The sequence below is a fragment of the Hypomesus transpacificus genome, chromosome 9 (genome assembly GCF_021917145.1).
Source record: "Hypomesus transpacificus isolate Combined female chromosome 9, fHypTra1, whole genome shotgun sequence".
In the NCBI taxonomy this organism is placed as follows: domain Eukaryota; kingdom Metazoa; phylum Chordata; class Actinopteri; order Osmeriformes; family Osmeridae; genus Hypomesus; species Hypomesus transpacificus.
This window is the reverse complement of record NC_061068.1, coordinates 19,149,670-19,173,811: the sequence shown is the minus strand read 5'-3', so window position 1 is coordinate 19,173,811 and position 24,142 is coordinate 19,149,670. Positions and strand designations below refer to the sequence as shown.

General features: G+C 49.8%; 1 protein-coding gene across 1 annotated transcript; it reads right to left on the bottom strand.

Annotated features, from left to right (window-relative positions):
- Positions 1-1,721: 1,721 nt before the first annotated feature.
- LOC124471270 (hematopoietic progenitor cell antigen CD34-like) lies at positions 1,722-24,142 on the bottom strand. The gene is made up of 8 exons (XM_047025691.1): positions 23,875-24,142; positions 9,427-9,552; positions 8,744-9,009; positions 8,448-8,528; positions 6,318-6,438; positions 6,099-6,151; positions 5,074-5,226; positions 1,722-3,470 (listed from the first exon to the last, which is right to left on the bottom strand). The coding sequence occupies exons 1-8, from the start codon at positions 23,954-23,956 to the stop codon at positions 3,279-3,281; spliced, it is 1,074 nt and encodes a 357-aa protein (XP_046881647.1). The 5' UTR covers positions 23,957-24,142; the 3' UTR covers positions 1,722-3,278.

Below are 24,142 nucleotides of genomic sequence, written 5' to 3'. Positions count from 1 at the left end.
TTGGACAGTTAGTGTACAGTGTACCACAGACAATATGTATATACTATATTACTACATTAGTGCTACAGTAGTATAAACATAGTACAGTTAATACACAGGGGTATACTACATTAGTAGTACAGTAGTATTAGCATAGTACATTTAGTATACATGATACTATACACCGTATACTAAACTAGTGCTACAGTATTATTAGTATAGTACAGTTCATACAGCTATAATTGTTGTGGGTTCCTGTTGGTTTTTGTCAGCAAAGACACCCCCCGGAATCTTCCTTTCTTTTATTATCTGACAAACAGTCAGAATCAAACAAAATTGTTTGTGTCCCGAAGTTCGTGTGGCCCAACAACTCAACCAAAAAATACAGAGGCTAGTTAAATAAATCATACTATTCAAGACATCTGTTTAAGCAAATAAAACATTAATCAAATCAAACTTTATTTTTACAACCCCTTTTTTCAAGCCTGGACATAGGAATTTCCGTTGCTACAATACTGCTACCACACCATACGGTCTGATTGCATGTTATGTCCATAGCTCCACTCCCCTGAATGGGCCCCAGCCTTCACTCCTCCCAGGGCTGGGTAGAGAGGGCTGGGTAGAGAGGCCTGGGTAGAGAGGCCTGGGTAGAGAGGGCTGGGTAGAGAGGGCTGGGTAGAGAGGCCTGGGTAGAGAGGCCTGGGTAGAGAGGCCTGGGTAGAGAGGCCTGGGTAGAGAGGGCTGGGTAGAGAGGGCTGGGTAGAGAGGGCTGGGTAGAGAGGGCTGGGTAGAGAGGCCTGGGTAGAGAGGGCTGGGTAGAGAGGACTGGGTAGAGAGGCCTGGGTAGAGAGGGCTGGGTGAGAGAGGGCTGGGTAGAGAGGGCTGGGTAGAGAGGGCTGGGTAGAGAGGGCTGGGTAGAGAGGGCTGGGTAGAGAGGGCTGGGTAGAGAGGGCTGGGTAGAGAGAGCTGGGTAGAGAGGGCTGGGTAGAGAGGGCTGGGTAGAGAGGGCTGGGTAGAGAGGCCTGGGTAGCCCGCAGTTGTTTCCTGATGGTTTAAAAAACAAAACCCAGAGTCGGGCCTTCTGGAGCCAGTTAGAGCTTAATGTAAACAACTTTGATGCTACCTGGGCAGCTCCTCTCACTCCCATGTTAACCATGTGTCTTATAGATTCTGTTAGACGTCAGTCCCACTCTCATTCTGGGTTTAGCTCCCCTTTTCATAGCGTTGGGGAAAAGCGTCTGCTAAATGACCACTTTATTACCCTCCCTTCCTCCTTCCCTCACTCCCTCCCTCTCTTTCTCTCTCTCTTTCTATCTCTCTGACTGTCGGTCCTTCCATCTTTTGGAGGTGTTATTTCAGTAGCTTCTTCCCCATGTGAGGTCTGAATGGAGATATCAACAGGTGTCCTCCCCATGTCCTGCAACCCACATTCCTGCCTGGTTATCTGATGAGGCCACAGAGGGATCATCCTCCAGACCGCCTGCATGACTGGCATACACTTGGCAGAGGGAAAGGCCCAAAATACCGCAAGCTGTGATCCCTTCAAGTTGTGTTTAGCTGTTAGGCTATTGATAATAGATGAATCTGTCAGTGTGGGTGTGTGTGGTGTGTGTGTGTGTGTGTGGGTGCGAGTGTGCATGCATGCATGTGAGTGAGTGAAAGTATGTGTGGACATTCTCCCATGATTCTGGATTCTTGAGTCCTGGGTCTGTACGTACAGAAAGACAAAGAGGCAATAGTCATATTATTGGCACTATTATAGTTTATAAGACACACAGATATTACCAACAGAGTTTGGTAGTGGGGCTTATTTACATGATTAACACTTTATGAAAACAAGTCATTCAAACCAAAAACAAAGCTAAAATACATGTTTACTTTCATCCGCGTAAGAAAAAGTACATAGTTTCAAAATGAACACATTTAAAGAGAAGCTAGGAGTCGTTTTGTAACTATTTAACAAATTATTCGAAAAGTTGATGGGTTTTCACGGCAGTGCCACTAAAGAAACTGGATCTCTGGATTTGTCCAGCATAGAATCTCCACATCTGTTAGTCCTGCTTCAGGGAAATGATCAAATGCTACTCCGGAGTTCAACATTCTCGCAGACTCAGTGGTACAAAAGAAGACCCTACACGTCTTCATTTATTTTAAGAAACTGTACAATAGAAAGTTGGCGCAATGAAAAATAGCAACACACTACAAAATTGTGGAACAAACAAACACAGCCTGTTTTCTCTCAGTGTGGATGGCTGGTCTTTGGTGAGACCTGGTCAGATGACTGACCAGTCGTATTTGTCTTCCCTGTGAAGCTTTCTCATCTCTACAGACTGACATCACTGATAGGAGTCAGCACAAAGATGTAAGACATGGTCTTCCCCCTCCCTCAAGCCTTCTCGTATCCTGTGTAAGTCTTCGTGCCGGTCAGTCACAAACAGTTGCTAGCTACACAGATCATGCAATCTAGCCATGCACTAAACAAATGTTCCTTTTTCTACTCAACAGACCGTTTCAGCTGTAAGGTTCAGTTAGGTTCAATAAACACTTCCACTCTGGGAACAACATGAAACCTCACTTTACCCTTTTGGTTTTATTTTCAGTTTTCTGGACAGCTTAATTGTTTCTGGACAGCAGTGGAAGTTCCTGTTGTTTTTAAGGTGGCTACATGAATGGTGTTGTTGTCATAGCAGCCACATGCTGCTGTTGTCGTGCAGCTATATGCCGTTGTTGTCATAGCAGCCATGCTGCTATTGTCATGGCAGCTATATGCTGCTGTTTTCATAGCAGCTATATGCTGCTGTTGTCATGGCAGCTATATGTTGTTGTTGTCATGGCAGCTATATGCCTTTGTTTTCATGGTGGCTTTTGGTTATTGTCCAGACTTCCAAACTCAGGCTCCTCTAATGCCACCTATTTAGCAGGGGCCAGTGGTCCCAAGTTTCTTCACATTACAGGCATCATTGTTATCATCCCAGTTCTTGGCGTTGTCATCGTCAGAATGTAGGGGAGTGGGGCTGGATTGGGGCTAGGGTAGGGGCTGGATTGGGACTAGGGTAGGGGCTGGATTGGGACTAGGGTAGGGGCTGGATTGAGGCTACGGTAGGGGCTGGATTGACGCTAGGGTAGGGGCTGGATTGAGGCTAGGGTAGGGGCTGGATTGAGGATAGGGTAGAGGCTGGATTAAGGCTAGGGTGGGGGCTGGATTGGTTAAGAGTGGGGAGGGAGGAGGAGGGAGACGTGGGGAGGGAGAGGGTGGAGAGGGAGGTGGAGAAGGAGGGTGTAAGGGTGCCGTAGCTCCTCTACATCTGGGTGTCGGCCACGGGGGTCTGGGTGGCAGAGTGTCCATTGGTGGGCGTGGACTGGCTCCTGCCGTCGTCGGGCGAGGACTCCCCGTTGACGGTGGGTTTGTCCACGGGCTCCTGAGGCTGCAGGGGGGCCACCGACACCAGGGTGTTGGCCTGGTTCTCCTCGTCCACCTGGAAGGACTCAGCCTGGGGGCACAGGGGCAAAGGAAGAGGGGTTAAGAGACCTGGTTCTCGACACTTCTTCTCGATACTTCTCTCCTTTCTCCTCCTCCCCTCTACTCTGCTCTACTCCATTTCCCAGCATTGGCTGAAGATGAACATAAAAGCGACAATTACATTTCTGCGTCAAGCTGAGTAGCCTTCACTAAATGTGATCCATGCCTTTCGAAGTTGTTATAGAGGACAGCTGAAGTGTGGTTGGTAAAGACTGAGATGTTTTTGGGGTCGTTCAGAAGAAGAGGCTGAGGTCAGCTGACTGGACGCCTGTGACATGGCAGAATGCAATTGGGTGGTCTGTGACATGACAGGGTCGTTTCTAACATGTGACTTGGCCGTATTTGACGCGGTAGGGTGATCTTGTGAAAGGCTGGTCTGTCACAGGGTAGTCTGTGACAGAATAGTCTGGGGTCTGTGACCAGGACTTTCTGACATCTTAGTCTGTCACAAAGTGGTTCCTTATATACTAGTGTAATAATTGGACCAATACGCTGTTCCTGTTGGTCCAGAAGACGTTCTCGAAAGTAAATAAATCAGTTTATTGACCTCCCGAATGTTCGCAGAGGTCAATAAACGTTTTTAACCAACCAGAGAGTTGTTCTGTTCAGTTGTTAATATGTTCCCTTGGAGATGTAGTGACGTCACCAGTGCAAGTGCAGCTGATTGCTCTGACAACATGGCGTCTGCTCCAGATTCGACGTGTTTGATCGGGGTCTTCCCACGTATTGTTGTAGTATATAAGAATCCAAATGTTTACTCTTCAACAGGTCAGCAAACGCTTTGTCGCCTCGATTTGTTAACCACAAAGACCTACGGTCTCGGTTAACAAACGTTTTAACAAATCTCGGTTTACAAAGGCGTTTGCAGACCTGTCAAGGAATAAACATTTGCTGTTTATGACAGGGTACTACTTGACAAGGTAGTCTGCGAATCATTAGAAGCCCGTGGAAGGCAGCTCCACATTCCTAATCACACCCTGCTTTTTTTTGCCCTCATAAAAACGTGTCTCATAGCATAAGCTTTGTAGGAGAAGTGATGAATCCCCGCAAACCGCTGTTTGACTGACAGAGACATCAGAGATGGGATCTAGCCGCCTCCAATGCTGTGTGTGAGTCACAGAGAGAGATGGCTGAGGACGAACCACAAGCTTCACCTCGCATCAAGTCACAACAGCTTCGCATCAACAAGTCACCACAGGGCTTCTCACTGGCCAACCACATCCTGGATACGTAACAGAGGTGGTTCGATCACCACTTGTCATCAACCCCTAAGTAAAAAAACAGAGCCCATAGCAGGTTTTTTCTGTGGTATCCAATGATATATGAATAGGGTGATAAGCATGGTCGCAAATACAGTTTGCAAACATGAGAAGTCATTCATATCCCTCAACTTTATTATTGAAAATGAGCGACACTGTTCTGTTGTCATTGTGGTAGGCACATGGTGCATTTCTTCTCTCTGGTCCTCACTCCTTCCCCCTATGATTGTGTTGCCCTGTAACAGCTACACTCTCTTTTTCTCTCTAATCTCGTCTTTTTTTTAGCAGGTCATTTACTATTCTGTGGCCACTCACCAGTCGGACTCCCTTGGCATTGTTGCCACGGTGAGTCTTGAGGTAATATCCTGCCACCAGCAGAGCAGCCAACAGCAGACCAGCCAGGAGCAGGGACACCAGCACAACCCTGGAGTTCTTACCCCAGCGGGGAACGGCATCCTCCACGTCAATCTGTGACACACGCGCGCACACACACACACACACCGCACAGATGAAGGACGATAGAAGATAACCTTCAGGTCCACAATTCATATGAGTAGGTCAACATATTGAGTGAATCTAGATGGAATAAAGGTGACTTATTAGTGAAGTAGGATAAAGGGTGGAGTCTTGAGGGGGATGGGGAGTGAGGACAGAAGTGAGGAGAGACAGAGATAGGGACAGCACATCGTGTGCCTGTGTAACCACTACACTATACTTCTTGGCAGGAGGCCACAGGGGCGGAGAGACCGACTCCCTTCAGCATTCCTCATCTCCACTGGGAAGCTAGAATGGCAGGAGTTATCTGATAGAATCATCCATCTGAGTTTGTGGTTGTCGGGTTTGTCACCCGGGGTCTGCCCGTCAACACGGAGCCTGGGAGGAGCCGGGAGAGGGCGCGTGTTTTTCTGACGCCGTCGGCTGAGATTACGGGATGGATCAATCATCTGGATCCTCGCTCTCAATTTTCTCTCTCTTCTCTCTTCTCTCTCTCTCTCTCTCTCTCTCTCTCTCTCTCTCTCTCTCTCTCTCTCTCTCTCTCTCTCTCTCTCTCTCTCTCTCTCTGTCTCTGTATCTGTCTGTCTGTCTGTCTGTCTGTCTGTCTGTCTCTCTCTCTCTCTCTCTCTCTCTCTCTCTCTCTCTGTCTCTCTCTTCCCACATCCCCCTCTCCCTCCCACACTAAGTAAAGCCACAGGTTTAGGTGGCGGTCCCCCCGTTCCTCTCAGGGCTGATGAGAGAGAGGAATCTCCGAGCTGTGAACTCTGACGACCTGGGACGGGTCAGAGAGGAGAGGAGGTGCTCAGGGAAACACGAGACGACCTCTCGAGGAGGGGATTCTCTACCTTATCTTTAATGTTGTCATTGTTGAACTTTTCCGCCATTCCTTTAGCATCTTCTGCAAAAACAATGTGAAGTCGGTTACTTTACTATTTCCTGACCCAGGGTCTAAAACCCTGTTGGTGTGTTCATTTCTTACATTTACATTTAGTCATTTTCTTAAAGTGATGTTTCATATTTCTGTGAGGGAATGGGGCCAGATAGACAGGCCTTTGGTGACTCACCATCTATGTACGGTCCAGAGATGAGGATCTGGTTAGTGTTGTCTTCCTGGTACACCTCCAGCTTACAATCCGGACCACACAGATGCTCCAGCACACTCTCGATCTTCAACCTGGTTTCCTCCTGTCAACACACACACACAAACACACACACACATACCAGATAAAGGGGTTACTACTGAGCAAATGTCATTTTGGGTGGACCAATAACAACGTTTGAACAAAGGGCTTCCACTTGGGTTAGTGTTTTCTTTTCCTGTTACAGATGTTGTGTTTCCATACAACACAGGTGTCACTGGCATGACCTATGTTTCATTCACAACATCTCTTTTCAACCCCTCTCCGTCTATCTATCTATTTCTTCTTCTTTCTTGTCCTCTACTTGTACCTGCTTCTCTAACCTTTCATTTCTCCCTCTCCCTTCTCTCACCTTAACCCATCAGAGATATAACCATCCTGAGCAACGTTCCTCTGTGTAATGTGGTATAAGCCAATCCCCCCTGTAAGCACCCTGTCACAGACCAGTACTTAGTCCCATCTTCAGAGAGGCGAGGGGAAGGGATAAGAGTGGAGAAAAGGGGAGGAAGGGATGCGACAGGAGAGACCAGAAGTTGAACCAACTGCAAGCCAGCACTAGCAGCCCAGAACCAGAACTAGGTTTGCGTTGTTGGGAAGGAGGGAGGGAAGAGGAGGGGGCGTCCAGTTAAGAGTAATGCAGTTTAGTCTAGTTTGGTCCGGTACAAGTAAATCTAGTGCAGCCCAGTCCAGCCCAGACACATCCTAGAGCAACTCTGGCTGGTACTACATCCAGACAGTTTTCCTAAGAAGCAGAAGAATCCCTTTGATATACACACCAGAGCAAACTGCACCCCACGCCCCCCCTCTGCCCTTTGCCCTCAGCTCTCAACACCCTCTCCCTCTCTCCATCCCACCATCTCTCTCTCTCCCTCTCTCCTTTCTCTACCTTTTTGCTCCCTTCATCTTTCCCTCTCTCTCTCTACCTCCCTCCATCTTTCTAACTATCCCTATTTCCTTCCCTTCATCTCTCCCTACATGTCACCACCTCCCTCTTTCCCCTCCCTGTCTTCCTTCCTCCCTCTCTCCCTATTCTCCTATCCCTCGTTCCCGCTCACCCTCTTCTCCTATCCCTTCCTCCTTGCCTTCCCTCTCTCCTCTCTTCTCCCTCCCTCCCTCCCTCCCTCCCTCCCTCCCTCCCTCCCTCCCTCCCTCCCTCCCTCCCTCCCTCCCTCCCTCCCTCCTCTCCAGACCTCACAGCTGTAGTGGAGCCTGGAGGTGCAACAGAAATCCCATTGACCGCAGGCCTCACCTGGCAGACAGAGCAGGGGGAGGAGCTGCAGCATCACTGGCCTCCTTGTTCACTAGCCATTGGAGGGATATTAATCATTGCTGTCCTATGAGGAGGTATTTCCTGCTTAGCTGAGGGGCCGTGGGCTTGATAAAAGACTGGGGCCTATTGGAATTGGCATCTCTGTAAACAAAGTCCTTTTCCTCCTTTCCTGCACAAGGGCGAGCCTTAGGGGCTGGTCAGTTTAAAGCTGTGTGTGTGTGTGTGTATACGTGTGTGTGTGTGCGTGTGTGTGTGTGTGTGTGTGTGTGTGTGTGTGTGTGTGTGTGTGTGTGTGAAGGGAAAAATAACAGTATTGGATACTACTGGGAGTGCTTCCTTAGAGGCAGATCAGGAATGCAGGTGGAAACCTTTCAGTAGTGTGTGTGTGTGTGTGTGTGTGTGTGTGTGTGTGTGTGTGTGTGTGTGTGTGTGTGTGTGTGTGTGTGTGTGGGTGTGTGTGTGTGTGTGTGTAAGAGAGGGTGGGTACAGTGTGTGTGTGTGCACGTGTGTGTGTGTTACATAATCCTGTGGGTGCACTTTTGCTTCCTTCCTTTCCATTCCCCTGCCACCTCCTACTGCCGACTCCACTGAGATCCCACTCCTCCATCATGGAGTCTCCTAGCTCCTCAGGCTGGCCCACAGAGCCACATCAGTGTCGGCCTCTGTTCCACGCAGAACACAAACGTTCTAGTTCCAACACGAGGACCAGTACACGCACGCACAACGCACGCAGATCTTTCCATCCATATATCCATGTTCACACAGCTAGAGGTTCAAATACTTACACATGAGGACGAGGTCTTCAGTGTCAGACTGACTGCATCTTTGTCCTGTACCTTCTCCTTGTTTACACACATAACGTCAGCCTGCAGAGAGAGAGAGAGAGAGAGAGAGAGAGAGAGAGAGAGAGAGAGAGAGAGAGAGAGATGAAGAGAGATGAAGCCACGTGGTCAGAGTCAAGGTACTGCTCAGAGTCACCTGTTTGTATTTACCAGGCACAGTGCAAAGTAGCCACATCTCATCTCCCAGGCACGACGCGACAACGAAAATGACCTCTGGTTTCCCTGACCTGGTGTCTCACCTCAGGAAGGAGGACTCCGCCGCTGGCCTGGGAGGTGTGGGGGATCATGGGGGCTTGGGTCTGGGTCTGGGGGAGGTCATCTTCACCTCCATCCCCCCTGTGATGCTCCACCTCCGCCGCAGGCTCAACCTTCCCTTCCCCCTCTGGGGCAACAGGCGTAGTGAGGTCTTTTTCTTCACCTATGTCCATCACATCTGGGGCGTAAGTTGGGTTAGTGAAGTGGGGGTCGGGCCACACGAAGATCTGGACCTGGGGCGTCGCCAGCGCTGAAAACACAAGAACCTCTTTGAGCATAGCTGTTTACATCGATGGCCAGGCTAAGCGTAAACCACGGAAATCTGTAACAAAATCTATCATGGCTGCCGGATGGGCCTGCCCAGTTGTCTGAGGTGAGGGTCAGTGCTAAGGCCATATGCCCCATGTGTTTTTACTGGTGAGACTGCCTACATGGTTGTTACAGTAACAGGAAGGGACATCTCATATTGACCGGAAGTGACATCACATCCTGACAAAGAAGTAAACCCATCCGTTTGACAGGAAGTGAACCCTCAACTTGTCAGGAAGTGTCAACCCCACAGCCTGACTGGCTGACATCATTCCTGTTTAAAAAAAGGAGAAAGTAGGAGGAGGATTTCGGGAAGACGCTTTAGGCGTCTGGAAGATGTTCTGATGCTCGGTCTCACCAGGTTCCTCTGAAGTGTCCGCGATCATATCCCCTCGGATGGGATCTGCGTTCACCATTGCTGCTTCTTCCGCAGTCACCTCGCCCTCCCCCGTGTAAACCTCGTCCTCCTGGGCTGCCACGCCACCTGGAAGACAACAACAACATGGCAGACTGGACGTCACCGACTGGGACGCGTCGACACACTGTTTACATGCCGCTACCGTGACAACAGGGTTCTCCGGGAAGTGTTTGAGAAGTGTCGAACTACAAGAGAGGAGAAGGGGGTGGTTATGCTAATGCCTGTGCTTTCCTTTGCCTCAATCCTCTGAAGATTTAGGTTGGTTTTTGGTGCAGGTCTCTGGACGTCTGTGAAGCCCTCTGTGACATTGCTTGGAAAGAGAACTATTCAAAAGACATTCGGTTTGATTGGATGAGAGACCACACGGTTTGCGATAAGATGCTTTCGCTAAGCGGTAATCTAAATGACGTGAATTCGATTTGAATTGTCCCGCTCCTGTTGACTTCTTAGGAAAAGCACTCTGCTGTCCATGTCCACTGGCCAGGACACGTGGGTGAACATGGGGACTGGGCCCCCCGGGGCACTGCTGATATCCACACTGCTCCTGCCCCAATGGGAGACAAGGTCTCCCGTGGCCACACTGGCACGCTTGTGATTGTGTTCTGCCACTCCCTGCACAAGTTGTGAGACTACCACAGGTCTCTTCTTCGACCAGACAGGTGGATGCTAGCTGGCTGGAGACGAGCCGCCAGCAAGGGATCGTGTTGCAGCTCTGCCCGCTGCTACGCTCAGTATTAATGGAGAGCATGTGTGTAAACAGGCAGCCCAGAGCCTGGCCACTCCCAGAGCGTGTGGTATGGCTGGACTCCAGGCCCAGCCATCTCATTAAACCTCAATGTAAACCTGAGTGAGATGTGCGTGTTGAAGCAATGCAGTCACTCACTAACTCACAGGCAAGACCCATACAGACACACGAATACACATGCATACACGCATTCAAAAATGCATACACATGCACACACCTATACACACACACACCCTGACCTGAAATCAATGATGTGTCAGAAATAAGGGACTGGGTGTAATTAATAGCTAGCTGAGGGATCAGTGCACAGCCTGTTTCAATAAACCCAGTCCTGTCAGTCCTACCCAGGGACCTGGCTGGGAGAAAGGCCTAGACTGCCTCTAGCACTCTCTGTGGGACTGCCCCCCCCCCCCCCACCACCCCTCCGGGGCCACCAGGGAAATCTCTCTCTCTAACCCTTGTCTATCTTTCTTTCCCTCCACCCCATGTAATTTCCTTTCAATCGGGGTCTTATGAACACCGGTGAGACTTCCTAGGAGCCGTACGGTAGCAGTATTGTTAGGTATTGATCGTGACCCACCTCAGATTGCACTCTTAGATGCTACCTTTTCAGAAGCAGCTGCTTAGCACTTCTCCGGCCTGTCGTGGTCTGTAAAATGTTTTATTTGTGTGTGAATTTCATTGATTTAGTCATTGTTGGCATGACCCATTTAGAGAGGTGTTATATGCTAAGGCTATGAGGATGGTTCCACTGAGTAATGGCAACCACTGACATACATGAGACATACATACTTATGACACACTCGCTCACACACACCCACTCACGTAAAAATATGTGCACACTCTCACTTGCATACACACACACACACTCTCACTCGCATACATACCCACATACACGCACACACACACACACACACAGGCACACTCGCAAACACACACGCGCTCAGACAGATGTCTGCTGTCTCACGTGGAGACACGTATGTCACATAGAAACAATGATTCATACACAATCTGCTGTAAGCCTGGCAACATCTACAGCATCTGTGTGTTCCTGCGGGTCCAGACCCACGTCCCAGATAAGGATTGAGTCCAATTCTGGGAACTTCACTCCAGGATGAAACCTTGTGACCGAATCAAGTTTCCATCCAGCCTGTTAAGCAGCTGAACGCCCTTGTGAAATCCACTGTCTACAGAAGCTGCAGGCTCTTCATGCTGTTGAATAACATCGTATGTTTCTTTAAAACAGAACATTCTCCAATCTCTCCTACCTCCCATCTTTCTTATCTCCTATAGATTCATTGAACCAGTAGCGTTTATAAATATTCACCAACCATAGATAAATCAACACATAGAATAGCATATAAGATGTTGCGTGCGGATCTGCAAAACTGGCAAGTAAGTATGCTCCACGTAACCTCCACAGCTCCTAACGTAGGCTTTGTGTTCTGTAGTAATACCCTTGATGCTTCACACAGCTCCCAGCATGTTTCAGACACGTGGGTGTTCGAGGTCCTTGAATGCCTCGGACTAGAATCTGTTTTTTCTCCAAATTCAATATGTTTACTGTGCTTCTAATGGGAAGCAAGCAGCCTTGACAGCCCCTCCCCCCCCCTCCGTATCCCTCTCCTCTTTCTTCTTCTCTCTTCTCCTCCGCTCTCCCCTCTCTTATCCTGTCCTTTATCTCCTCTCTTGTTTTTTTTCTCCTCTCCTGTCCTCTTCTCCTCTCTCTGTTCCCTCACAAAACAATGACCTCACTGCCCAGGCATCCTCCTACCACTGCAGATCTCATTACCATCTCTCTCTCTCTCTCTCTCTCTCTCTCTCTCTCTCTCTCTCCCTCTCCCTCTCTCGCTCTCTCTCTCTTTTGCTCTCTATCTCTTTTTGCCCAATTCTCTTTCTTAATCTCTCTCTCTCTTATGCTCTGACTCTCTCTTTTCTCCCTCTCAATTCAAGCTCTAAGCTCTATCATCCTTGTTTGTGCCGTTTATTCATCTGTTGAAACTACTACTAACACACACACGCACACTCTATCACACTGACACACACATACAGCCAGTGTGTGACATGTGCCGGTTCGGCAGGTGTGTGGGCGGGGTTAAGAAGGTGTCACAGCACACTCAGGGTCGCACCCCCCTCACCTCAGCTGTTGCTTGTGTTGCCCAGCAACTTGTGTTGCCCTCTAGATTTAGTTTTACTGTCTGCTGCTCGAGATATGAAGCCTTAACGCATAAACTGCTGCACGCAAGACTACAGCTGAGGCTGTGGTGAGAGAGGGGATGGAACTGGGCATGAGACCTGAGGCCGGGGCTGGGGTGAGATATGGGGGCACTGACAGAACAAGGACTCCCTGACCTTGCCCCCCCCCCCCCCCCCCCCCCCCGCATTACTGCAGTTGCTGCCCCTCATATCTCTGGGTGGGTGGTCTTCCTCGCTCTCTCGCCGTCCTCTCTCGTTCTCCCCCTCTCCATGTTTACACTGGATGACGGGGGTAGACCTGATGGGAGAAACACTTTTCTGGCACGGTGTGACAGTCTGGTGTCAGGGGTCAGAGGCAGCTGGTTGTAGTTCGTAATAATTCCCCTTGTCTTCACCTCCAAACAAAGCTGAAGGAAAGTGGTCTTGCTCTCCTTTAAAATGACTAATTATGCGGTGAGGGGTGGACTGGATCCTCTTCAAATTGTATATTCGGAGACCGTAGAAACTGTGTGTTTAAGATGGGAGCAAGCTGAAGTAGATTTCCCTGGCGTCACAGCCATGATGACATGAAGCATAGCGCAAGTTCAGTCAGGCAAGACCGATCTCTGCACTCTGGCTCAATCGTAGTTTACACAACTCTCTCCCCCCGCTAAGAACGCCCTACCTTCCCCCGTTCCCGGGTCGGGCGGTCACCGGGGTTCAGGTTGATTAGCGCTCCCGCCTACAATACATGGCGTCATATGATCCGTGCCTTTAAATATGATTCTCTCCCTGTGTAGTTCGTTCATGCTGTCAAGTGCGCGAACTTGCGTGTTCGTGCTGGCTGGATCTACCGCTCGTTTGGTGTCTCTCGCTTGCTGTCCGAATCCGCATGCATCGGATTCGGAGCTGGGCCTGTTGTGGACGCCGTCCCGGTTCCGGGTTCCGCACCAGGTTGGACGGCGTGGTTTGCTGCTCGTCGGGGCTCCGAGGGCTTACCTGCTCCGTGAGGTCGCAGGTTGCATGCGCTGCTCTTCCTGGCCTCCGCTGGCGGCTCCCTCGCTGCTGGGATTGGCCTCTTTTGGGGCTGGCATGTTTCCTCGATTGAGGTCTCACGTATGCGGTGCGGGTATGGTTTTCTAATCCTGTTGATCTTTTGTTCCTTTCCCTGAGTGAGAGGCTAGGGTTTTCCACCGGAGGTTTTCTGCGCCGTCCTGAAATCAGCTGGCCAAGGTTGGCGAGGGACTCGATGGGTGCATCGTTGTTGCGTTGGTGTTCTATTCCGCTTGGTCGTGAGCTCTGTCGTTTCCAACGGAGGACGGATTCCGGAGGGTAGGCCTACTCGACGCTGATTGGAGATCCCGTTAACGGTCGGCAATGTATGACATCTGCCCAGTGCTCGAGCTAGCCCTGAATGTCTGACTGTAGCTTTGGGTGCGCTCGGAGAACCTGCCGTATCGTCAGTGGATGCTTCCTTAGTTGGGGTGGAATTGACTGGTAGATATGATTCTGTTTCTGCTTTGTTCCCGTTTCATCAATAGCTATGCTACACTTGTTGAGCTTCCTATCGACTGAGACTAAATAGTCCCATTTGGCAATGTTGCTGCCAATGATCGCTTCTAGCGAACTTCTCTTGAAATAGCAACGTCATGTCACGCTTGAACTCGTTATTTTGGGGGGGCTTATTACCAAATTAGCTGATGCTAACGTTAACTCGCGATTTATCTGAATGCTGTCAATTGACACCTTTGTTAGAATAGCTTATTTCTAAGGGGGGTTCTCAATAATTTATAGTATGGCTAAATGCTTGTCAATATCACTTGAGGGAAACTCCTAAGGTGACTTAAGTCATGGAGGCAGGACATATTTGCACCGGATTGTCCAATATCTTCGTTGATCTTGTAAGTGCTGTTTAAATATGTGCTGTGTTATAATTAATACGAAATTTATGTTCAAATCTCTAAGTAAGTAAATACATAGAAAACGTATTGGTTAAAATGAATGTGATGTAACAGTTCGATTTATTTATTGTGTTTTTGTTCCTCTCGGAACTAAAGTTCTATGTTGTGGTTTCCATTGCTGTTGAATTTGTTAATGGACCAGAGAAAGCTAGCACGTTTCAGCGCTCTGCCAATTAAGCTTACAGTTACACTTTGTTAAGGCCAAGAAGAATAACAGTTAAACAGATTTAGAACCTCTTTTCAAGACAAGCAGCCAATGAGGTATATTATCTTGCATTAGGAGCTTTATTTATATTTGGTGCTAAGCGCAATTTGTATTTTGTTTCTTCAGTAATGTATTTGACTTGCTTACTATGTTCGTTCACATAGTTCTCACGGCGTGACGTGGATGCCTTAAAAGCAGAAGAGTAAAACAATAAACAGCCCGTATCCGCCTCCCGTGTGAATGTATATCTTTAGCGCTGGTTAAACGTGCGCTTCAGTGGCATTTGGCTAGGTTACTACGGATAAGACATCCCTGCTTGCTGTTTCTGTTGGACGCGATTCGCTTGTCATGCTCGTGGGGCATTGCAGACCTTGCCGTGCCCGTTGGGGAGGCTGCTCCTCTATACCCGGTTGTACGTGGTTCTGTGTATCGCGGGTCTCTGAAACGGTGCGCGTAGGCCGTGGCTCGGAGTCACTATACGCCATTGCTCATATGCTGCACCTTCAGGGTTTTTGGGGGGGCTTCTTAGACTGCAGACTACTAGACTATTGATTTAACTTTTTGTACTTGCTGTATAGTTATCTTTGTTTGCTTTCCTACAGGTACTCTCTTGCACTTCGAGGTTCATTTTGTTTAATTGTCTAACTTGTTTAATTAGGCCCCTACATGGTTTATGGTTCTTCCCTTTGGCATTTATTTGCCTTTATCATGTATGCTTAATGCTTTGGCTACCCACATGTTTAAGGCTCTCGTTGTTCAAGATCATTGACCTTTGCTCTTTCGTAAGCTTTCTTGGAACTCGCTTTGGAAGACAGCGTCTGCTAAATGAACAAATGTAAAGTAATTGGACACTACAACTAGGGGCGCTTGCACTGTTGTCATTGCGCACAGGGGTCCTTTCTGTCCTTTCCTGTCCTTAATGGGCTATTTTTTTTTGGAATAGGTGCTGCTAGTTTGCCATCGCAGGTTGTAGTGTGTGTCTCGACGCAGCTGTGCGTCTTCTTCGTCAGCGTACATGTCATATCTTTCGTCCCGATGATGCTGCCGTCATCAATGCCAAAGATCGCTACGGCCTTGATGGCTCTCGATGAGCAATTGCAAATAACTGGTGGTGGTGGCGGCAACATGTTTGCGTAAACTGCTCCTCTGTCTGCAGGCATCGATGCCCTCTCCGTTGCTGGCTGATCCCAGGCATTCCGCAGCATGCCATAACATCATTCAGAGGGCATCGGTCCTCTATAGCTATAGCTAACGCATGCTACACATCATACATTGGGGAGTCGGTCCCATGGCCTTTGCTGGCTATTGCACTCTCAGGGCGTTGCTAGCCCCGGCCTTGACTGGCTATTGCACTTCAGGACAGCGTCCTCTAGCCTAGGCTGGCTATAGCGTACATACCCATTAGGCATATGACTTCACAAGGGCATCGGTCCTCCAGCCAACAAAGGCTCATATGCTCCTCAGCCGGCAAAGGCTACTCACACACTCATGGGCGTCACCCGCTCGCCTACATAGGCCATCTGTACACGGGGACGTCGGTCCTCCAGCCGGCAAAGGCTGTGCACATAGACTCAAGGGCATCAGCCCTATAGCACACCTAGACATACGTACGCGGGGACGCCGGTCCCCCAGCCAGCACACAGGCTGTCACATAGACTCAGGGGCGTCGGCCCCCTAGCCTACCTAGGTCACGTACGTGGGGACTTTGTTCTCCGGCCGGCACAGGCCTCGCACATAGACTCAAGGGCTTCGGCCCTCTAGCCTACATAGGTCATGTACGCGGGGACGTCGGTCCTCCAGCCCGCACAGGCTGTTCACATAGTCTCAAGGGCGTGCGCCCTTTAGCCGACCAAAGCCGGCAAAGGCTTTCACCTGCAAATCTGAGGGCGTCGGGCCTCAGCCAGCCAAGGCAAACTCCGACAGCATGAGGGGGTCGGCCCTCTAGCACATTCTCACTATGCACTAGGGCATTTGCCTCTGGCCTGGAGGCTACAGCGCAGTCATTGCTTCTTTCCCTTGGCGTCTCTGTATAGGTACAGGTCTACGGATCTGTCTGTGCTTTGCCATCTCCTGACGGATCCGGCCCGGGTATGTATGCTCTAGCCTAGGTCCTTCTGTATAGCTAATCTCGTATTGATCGCGGTCGCTCCCATCGGTGCCACGCACCCAGGTCGGCAGCTCTCCGTGTTGTGTTTGTGTTGCTTATTCCCCAGCGGTTTCACGATTCCTCCTGTTGGTGAGTATGTTTTCGTTTAGTCTCTACCTTCCTACCATTTTACTTTTGGGGATTCTTCTTCGGGCGTTGGGCAGGCGCCCGTTGATTTATATAATTCCCCGCGGGGTCCAAGCTCCAAACATTGTAGTACATTTATTATTCTGTAATAAATATCTTTCACTTATCCAGGTCTCTCCTGATTGAAATGAAGCATAGCGCAAGTTCAGTCAGGCAAGACCGATCTCTGCACTCTGGCTCAATCGTAGTTTACACTACTCACTCCCCCCGCTAAGAACGCCCTACCTTCCCCCGTTCCCGGGTCGGGCGGTCACCGGGGTTCAGGTTGATTAGCGCTCCCGTCTACAATACATGGCGTCATATGATCCGTGCCTTTAAATATGATTCTCTCCCTGTGTAGTTCGTTCATGCTGTCAAGTGCGCGACCCTCCACCTCCCCGTCGCCACCCGGTTCCTGTCTCCATCTTCGGCTCGATTGGTCGTCGGCTTTGCCACTGCCACCAGTGTCTGGACTCCGCGGGGGATTCTTCTTCGAGCGTTGGGCAGGCGCCCGTTGATTTATATAATTCCCCGCGGTGTCCAAGCTCCAAACATTGTAGTACATTTATTATTCTGTAATAAATATCTTTCACTTATCCAGGTCTCTCCTGATTGAAATGGCAACCGCAGAATACTCATAAACCTGGTTGCCAGGTTAGGTAAGGAGAGATGCTTAGCCCAGGAAAGCACAACAAACACAACTCACTGTGAAGCAACCTAGACAGCTAGGCTAGCATAGCCTCACGTCAGGTCGACCAAACACACATACACGCAAATAACCTCAAACACACATTATGCTCAATCACACACACACCCGCACCCTCATAAACACACATTCTCATTTACATATACACGCACCCTCAAAACACATTTTGTCCCTCACAAACACACCCTAAGAAACAAATATACTCACTCACACAAACACACGCACTGCTCAGCAGAGCACACAAGCTTCAAAACATTTTGACCTTAACATGGTAATTGCCTCATTACAAAGCTCATTATTGCCTGGGCCCTAATTTGACCACCATTTGCTTTGGCTGTTGTTTTGTTTGTTATGGTTTTGTTTTGATTCTCTTCAACTACTCCGATTGAATGACTACATGGCACTTGAAACCTTGAACGGTGATTACAGTCATAATATTACGTAACGATCTACTGCCCTCTGTCAGGGAGCTGTGGGGTGTCTGCAAGAGGGGTGGATTTAGGTCACCTTCATTCAGTAGTGTCAGGGGGAGAGGGGGCTCTGGAGAGGGTTATGGTTGTGGCGAGGGTGGAGGGGGGGAAAGAGGTGGGGGGTCAGATGGATGACCTGACCTCAGCTGTGACCTGTAATGGATACGTCGTCCACACATTGTCGCAGAGCTGACCCCCGTCAACCCCCACCCCCCTCCCTCATCTGCCCCAACTACCCTCTCCTGACCTCCCTGTCCCTGACCACCCCACTCTTCCCTCTCCGTCTACCTCTAATGTGGACCTCAGTACGTCCACCCTCAGGGCGCATGACTTACTCCACACATCCTAGCCGCTCTCCTGTCATTGTTTCAGTAGAGTCGCTCTCCCGCGTCTGGGTCCGAGTCTCCCTCTCTGTCGGCACGGCTGGGGAGCAGAACCGCCGAGCCCCCTCCCTCACTCGGTACCAAGACCACCCGCATCCCCAGGTCTCCCCAGCTCAACACACACACACACATATACAAACACACAGCACACGTGTATACACACACACTCAGTCACCGTGCTCCAGATGTTATTTCGATCGTACCGACTCCCCCCATTCTCTCCCCCGGATTTTCCCACCAGTGTGGTTGGATTGACGGCTGTGGTCTGGACATCCTCAGACCCCCCCCTCCTCCCACCTCCCTCGGGACCATCACATGGAAGAATGTGGCAGTGGAGGAAAAGGACAAGTCGGCAGAACCTCTCCTCTCCGCCGCTCTTCTCCTCCTCTCCTCCTTTCTTCTTCTCTCCTTACCCTCGCCCTGCCCTCTCACCGCCTTTCAGCCTCCCTCCCTCTTCCCCCCTCCGCCCCCCCACACCATTTCTCCTTGCCGTAACCCTTTCCCAGTCACGTACAGGAAATCCCCCAGGCCCCCTTTGACCCCAGGCCCCTTGCTCCCTCTTTCTGGTTCTCCGTCCCTGGCTCTCAGTTGCTTGGTCCCAGGCTCTCTCTGCCTGCCCCCCTTAGTCCCTAGCCGCCCCCCCCCCCCCATACCTAATTCGCTCCCCCTGCCCAACCTAGTGCCTAGCTCCCTCCCCCCTAGTCCCTATCTCACTCCTTCTGTCCCGCGTATTCCGTATCTGAGTTTAAGACCCTGGTCGAAGATATCCTTAGGAGGAATGTAGATGTTTCCCATACGCTGAATTCTTTACGTGTATATTTAGGTGTCTAGGAAGATGTTTTTACTGGATGTACTGTCACATTCTGTGTCAGTGTTATTTTCAAACACTGTTCCGTTGCCTTTCTTGGCCCGGTCTCATCTGAAAAAGAGATCTCAAGGGGATAATTTTTTTCAAGGTTAAATAAAGGTTCAATGAAATAAAAATCCCGGTCAGCACTTGTGAGAGCATGTGTCCTGGGCCCCTGCCTCAAAACTCCTGAGGTCCCCCAGATGGAAACCGGACTACGGAGCCAAACCCAAACCTTCCGACACGCCAGCCGCCGCCCTTCTCCGCACGGCGTGCCACGGTGACCACATGAGACGGGGGTTAGCACAGGGAGGCCCCGACACGCCAACTCCAAATCAAGCAGTCTCATTCATCTCCCAGACTTCCAGCGTCTGCAGAGCTAACTTCCCGTGCTGAAAGTGCGAGGGAGGCGCCCCGTTCCGGCTGGCATCTGCAGACCTTCCGGAAATATCTCTTCATGTCTGTGGGTCCTTGATATACATTCCTCACGCATGCACGCTCATGCAAGGTGCGTGTGAAGGACTGGTGTTGAGAAGGAATGGGAGACACGGGTGAGGGGGAGGGGGGGCGCAGGGAGCTTCCGGGCTCTGATTACACACGCGCACGCTCGAGCGCACATTCACACACATACACTCACACACACACACACTTCTTGCGGTGTCTGACCCCCCCTCCTCAGGACTGTCAAGTCTTCTCGTCCACTATCTAACATGACTAATGCAGTAGGCTCTCAGGACTGGGATGAGGAGTATTATTTGAATCGAGGGGGGGGGGGGGGGGTGGCCAAGGATGTGTGTGCAGGTTTGACGTCATTGTCTTATCAGCATTGTCAGTATTGATTGATGCATATAATCTAAATCCAATGTTGTATTCGTCAATAGTAAACATTCCTCGTATCGATTGTGGTTAATGGACTAATTCGGGCATCAATTTATTCATCCCATGAGACTGGCAAAACATGTTTTTTTCATGCGTTTTTTGTTGTTGTTTGGGGCTGGCTGTGATACTCTGGTGTGGGGCTGTGGGACTCTGATCTGGTCTGGTGCAGTGACACTCTGGTGTGGGGACTCTGTGGTTACTCTCTGGGTCTCTGTGGACTGGGTGGAACGCGAGGCTGTGCGGTCGCAGGCCTGTTGAGGATCGGCCCGCTGCGTACGTCTGAGATCGCTGAGGAATGTGACACTGGAGCTGGTCCCTGAGGGGTTAAACACGCAGTGGAACTCTAGACTCACTGGAACAGCAGAGGCCTGACCTGCAATCCTGACCCCTCCTTCCGTCCTCGAGGAAGCCTGGAGAATCCAGGAGAACCCTAGAGAACCCTGGAGTACCCTGCCCCTCCACTGCCCTGGCATGGAACATTAGCTTTCATGGCTCCAATCAGTCATAGCAGACATAGCTGCACACATACACACATACTTACACACACTTTCATACACCCTACCCTGTGACTCTGTGTCAGATTGGTTCTGGGAACTTAAGTCAGGAAACACGACATCTGGTTCCAGTGTGTGTGTCTTTGTGCACAGGTATGTGTGTGTGTGTGAGAAAAAAAAACATGCGTCATCAATCGTCCACTACAGTTTCAGTGCTGTATCCATTAGCTTGACTGAGTAGCAGTTGTGTGGAGGGCTATCGGTAGGGCAGATGTTTCAATGTTTCAGACCAGAAAGCATGGGGGGTGGGAGAAAGGGGGGATAGGACAATGATTCAGACCAGAGAGAGAAAAGGTATGTGGGGGGGGGGGAGTAAACCTTAACAACAAACAGGTCCCACCCCTACGAGACCAGATCAAGACACACCGCTGGAATGCAAGCCGTTTTCGAGCAACCAGGGAAACCACAGACCGAGAGGCACGCCCCTGGGATTGGTCCAGATCTCGGGGAGTTGACCTTTGCCCTCAGGGGGGCAGGGAGGGGTTCGCTATCCAGCTTGACTCGGTGGGAGATTGAGTGACAAGGTGCACAATGTGAGTAAGCAAATTCACCAGTTGCTCAGAGATGCGAGGTATGTCAAACACTTGCACATGACTGGAGATGAAGCGCATGTTGGGGGAGAGAAGCCTGCTTCTCATTAAAAGTTCCGAAAGTTCATGACATCAGAGGGAGGTGACTTCAAGGTGGAGGCACTGGTTAAGTCATTTGTGTGTGTGTGCATGTGTGTGTCTATTTACTAGCAACCTCATGGCTCTAACTTGATTCCGAGGCATGGAATGTTTTTCTGCGGCATAACTCAGCCATCTTGTTTACTTCATATGAGTAGTTGACAGTTTGGGGGGAGGGGGGGGTCTGTGTGTGTGTGTGTGTGTGTTATTGTCCTGAGTTGTGTGTAAAGGTTACTAAAACTAAGTGTAAGTCTATGATTTACATAATGACATACTTGAGACTGGCAGTAAAGTTCGGTCCAGCCTGGTGATTGTTCTAAGCTACTGAACAAAGCAAGTACAAAGTGTACTTGAGGGAAAGTACATCCAGATATAGGTGTTGATGTTTACGCAAATGTGCCGGTAGAAATGTCAGCTAAGAACCAGTGCAGACCTGATGTAGAACTTCACTGAACCCAACGGTCCAAACTGTGTTTTATACATTTAAAAGAATTTATTTAAATTTGGAATCATTTATTTTCATTTTGTGGAAAATGCATCACTGTTCATTCTTTTTTGTTGAGTCGTGTTTAGTTTGGTTGTCTTTTTGTTCTGTCATTGTTTGAACTCTGATTATGGAAAGTCTACAGAACCCTTCTGAAAATGAATAATGTCAAGACGAAGGTAGAATAAAACAAACGCCTGGGCTAGACTGAAGAGAAACATTCAGCTGTGGCCAGGGAGGAGAAGAACGACTTTTAAAAACAAACTCCGCCTGCCTTGTTCTCTTTTCCCTCCATTTTTCTCTCACACGTGCTCCCTCCCACCCTCCCTCCCACCCTCCCACCCTCCCTCCCTATTTTCCTCTCTCTTTTTTCTATTTTCTCTCTCCTTCATTCTGTCTATCTTTCGTCCCCCGATTTTTCCATACATTGGAGCTCAAAGAGACAGTTGTGGTGCCAGGCAGTAGGAGGGTTCTGTATACATACCGAATGTGGCCTTTAGCTAGAAGATCGTCAGCCCCCCTCTACAGAACAGAGTGGGCTGTTGTATCATATAAGCCACATCGTAGCTATGGCTCCCATGACATCCACACACGTATTCAATTAGGGCAAATCAGGGCGTCCATTTTTCACCCCAGTCCCTGCGCCCACACGCCACCCATCCCTACACGCACACACACACACCATCCTAGACACACACACGCCATCCTAGACACACACACGCCATCCCGCACGCACATACACACCCTCCTACATACTCACTGCACACACACACTCACAGACTCCTACATACTCACTGCACACACACACACTCACACACTCCTACACACATTCCTGCATACTCTCACCCATGTCCAGACACACACTCACAGCCCCAACATACCCCGACCCTAACCCTTACCCTAACAACATCAACGCAGCCCACTTTGTGAAATGACATACTTGGTACACTTAAGATGGCTCTCACGAATCAGTACCAGCAGCAATACCAAATGTGTGTCCGCAGACGGGTTCGAACGGGGACGGGTGTAGCTCAGTGGTTAGAGCAATTACTGTATGTCGCTTTGGATAAAAGCGTCGGCTAAATAAACATATGACCTTACGTGTGGCTGTCATTGTGGTCACAGCAGTTATTTCTGCTGGGCCTCTACACCGCCATAGATTCACCCCAGGGTGTTTGATAACAACCCCCTCCTGTGTCAACACAGCTCCACACCACCCACATCACGCTCTCTCCTCACCCTCTCCTTACCATCCTCACGCAACCAGCCACCTGCTGGCTCTGAATCCACAGCCTTCTCACACCAGAACACAAACTCACATTGACATACATGCCTACAGACACACACACACACACAAATAAGTACCTACGCTCATAAAGGATAACTCGCACACACACACAAAGGAGTACCAAGATACACCGACTCACACAAGTACACTGGCTAACACACACACACAGGAGAACCCCCCTCTGTCTCTCTCTCACACACACACACACACAAACAAACAAACAAAGGAGAACTTTGCAGCCACACCACCTCACTGAGAGACAGAGGATGAGAAGAAACTCCCATCTAAAAGTTCCAGCTGTTTTTCAAAAGCAGCTTGGCTCTCCATCTTCCATGAGTAAATAACTGTTTTCTTGTTTCAAAGTCTTCTCAGTTCCCTTTCGAATCTGTGGCTCCCTGCATGGCAGACTTCTCTCGAAACTGACCTCTTTGTTTGCCAAGGTAACACTTCTCTCACTGGAGGGAAAATATCTTTTTTTTCCCACCACTTTGTCACATTTGGAAAAACAAACTTCACACACGCTCATCCATATGAAACGTGCTTTCAGGAAGAATACCGTTTGAGTCATTCGGGGGAAGTTTTTGTTGTCAAACACCCCTCTGCTACAGCACAAAACCCTCTCCTCCACCCAGCCCCACCCTTTGACCACCCCCTCTCCCTACAGATGCCCATGTTTTCTCCCTTTTCGCTCCGTCTCTCCCCGCTTCTTTTGAACCCCGACCGAAAGACGTGATGGATGTGTGCGACTCACCGCGTGTCAGCGTGACGAGGAGCAGCAACGCCAGCGTCCTGACGGGTCCGTTAATTCTCCGCGCCGATGCCCCCGTCATCATCCTGCCGTTTCGAACGCGCGTCCCGCGGAGGAGTGTGTGCGAAGGAGAGAAATAGAGGGAGCGAGACAGCGCAGAAGGGGAGTCCTAGGGATCAAGTTTAGGGTTTCCTCAGATAGTGAGAGAGAGCGAGGGAGAGAGAGCGGAGGGTACGAGTTGAGGTTTTTTCGTCACACACACACGGGGAGA

Coding starts and splice junctions, on each gene's coding strand:
- LOC124471270 (XM_047025691.1), bottom strand. CDS start 23,956: ATGATGACGGGGGCATCGGCGCGGAGAATTAACGGACCCGTCAGGACG. Junction 9,010..9,426: donor GGACACTTCAGAGGAACCTG/GTGAGACCGAGC, acceptor TTGTGTTTTCAG/CGCTGGCGACGCCCCAGGTC. Junction 6,439..8,447: donor TGAAGACCTCGTCCTCATGT/GTAAGTATTTGA, acceptor GTGTGTTGACAG/GAGGAAACCAGGTTGAAGAT.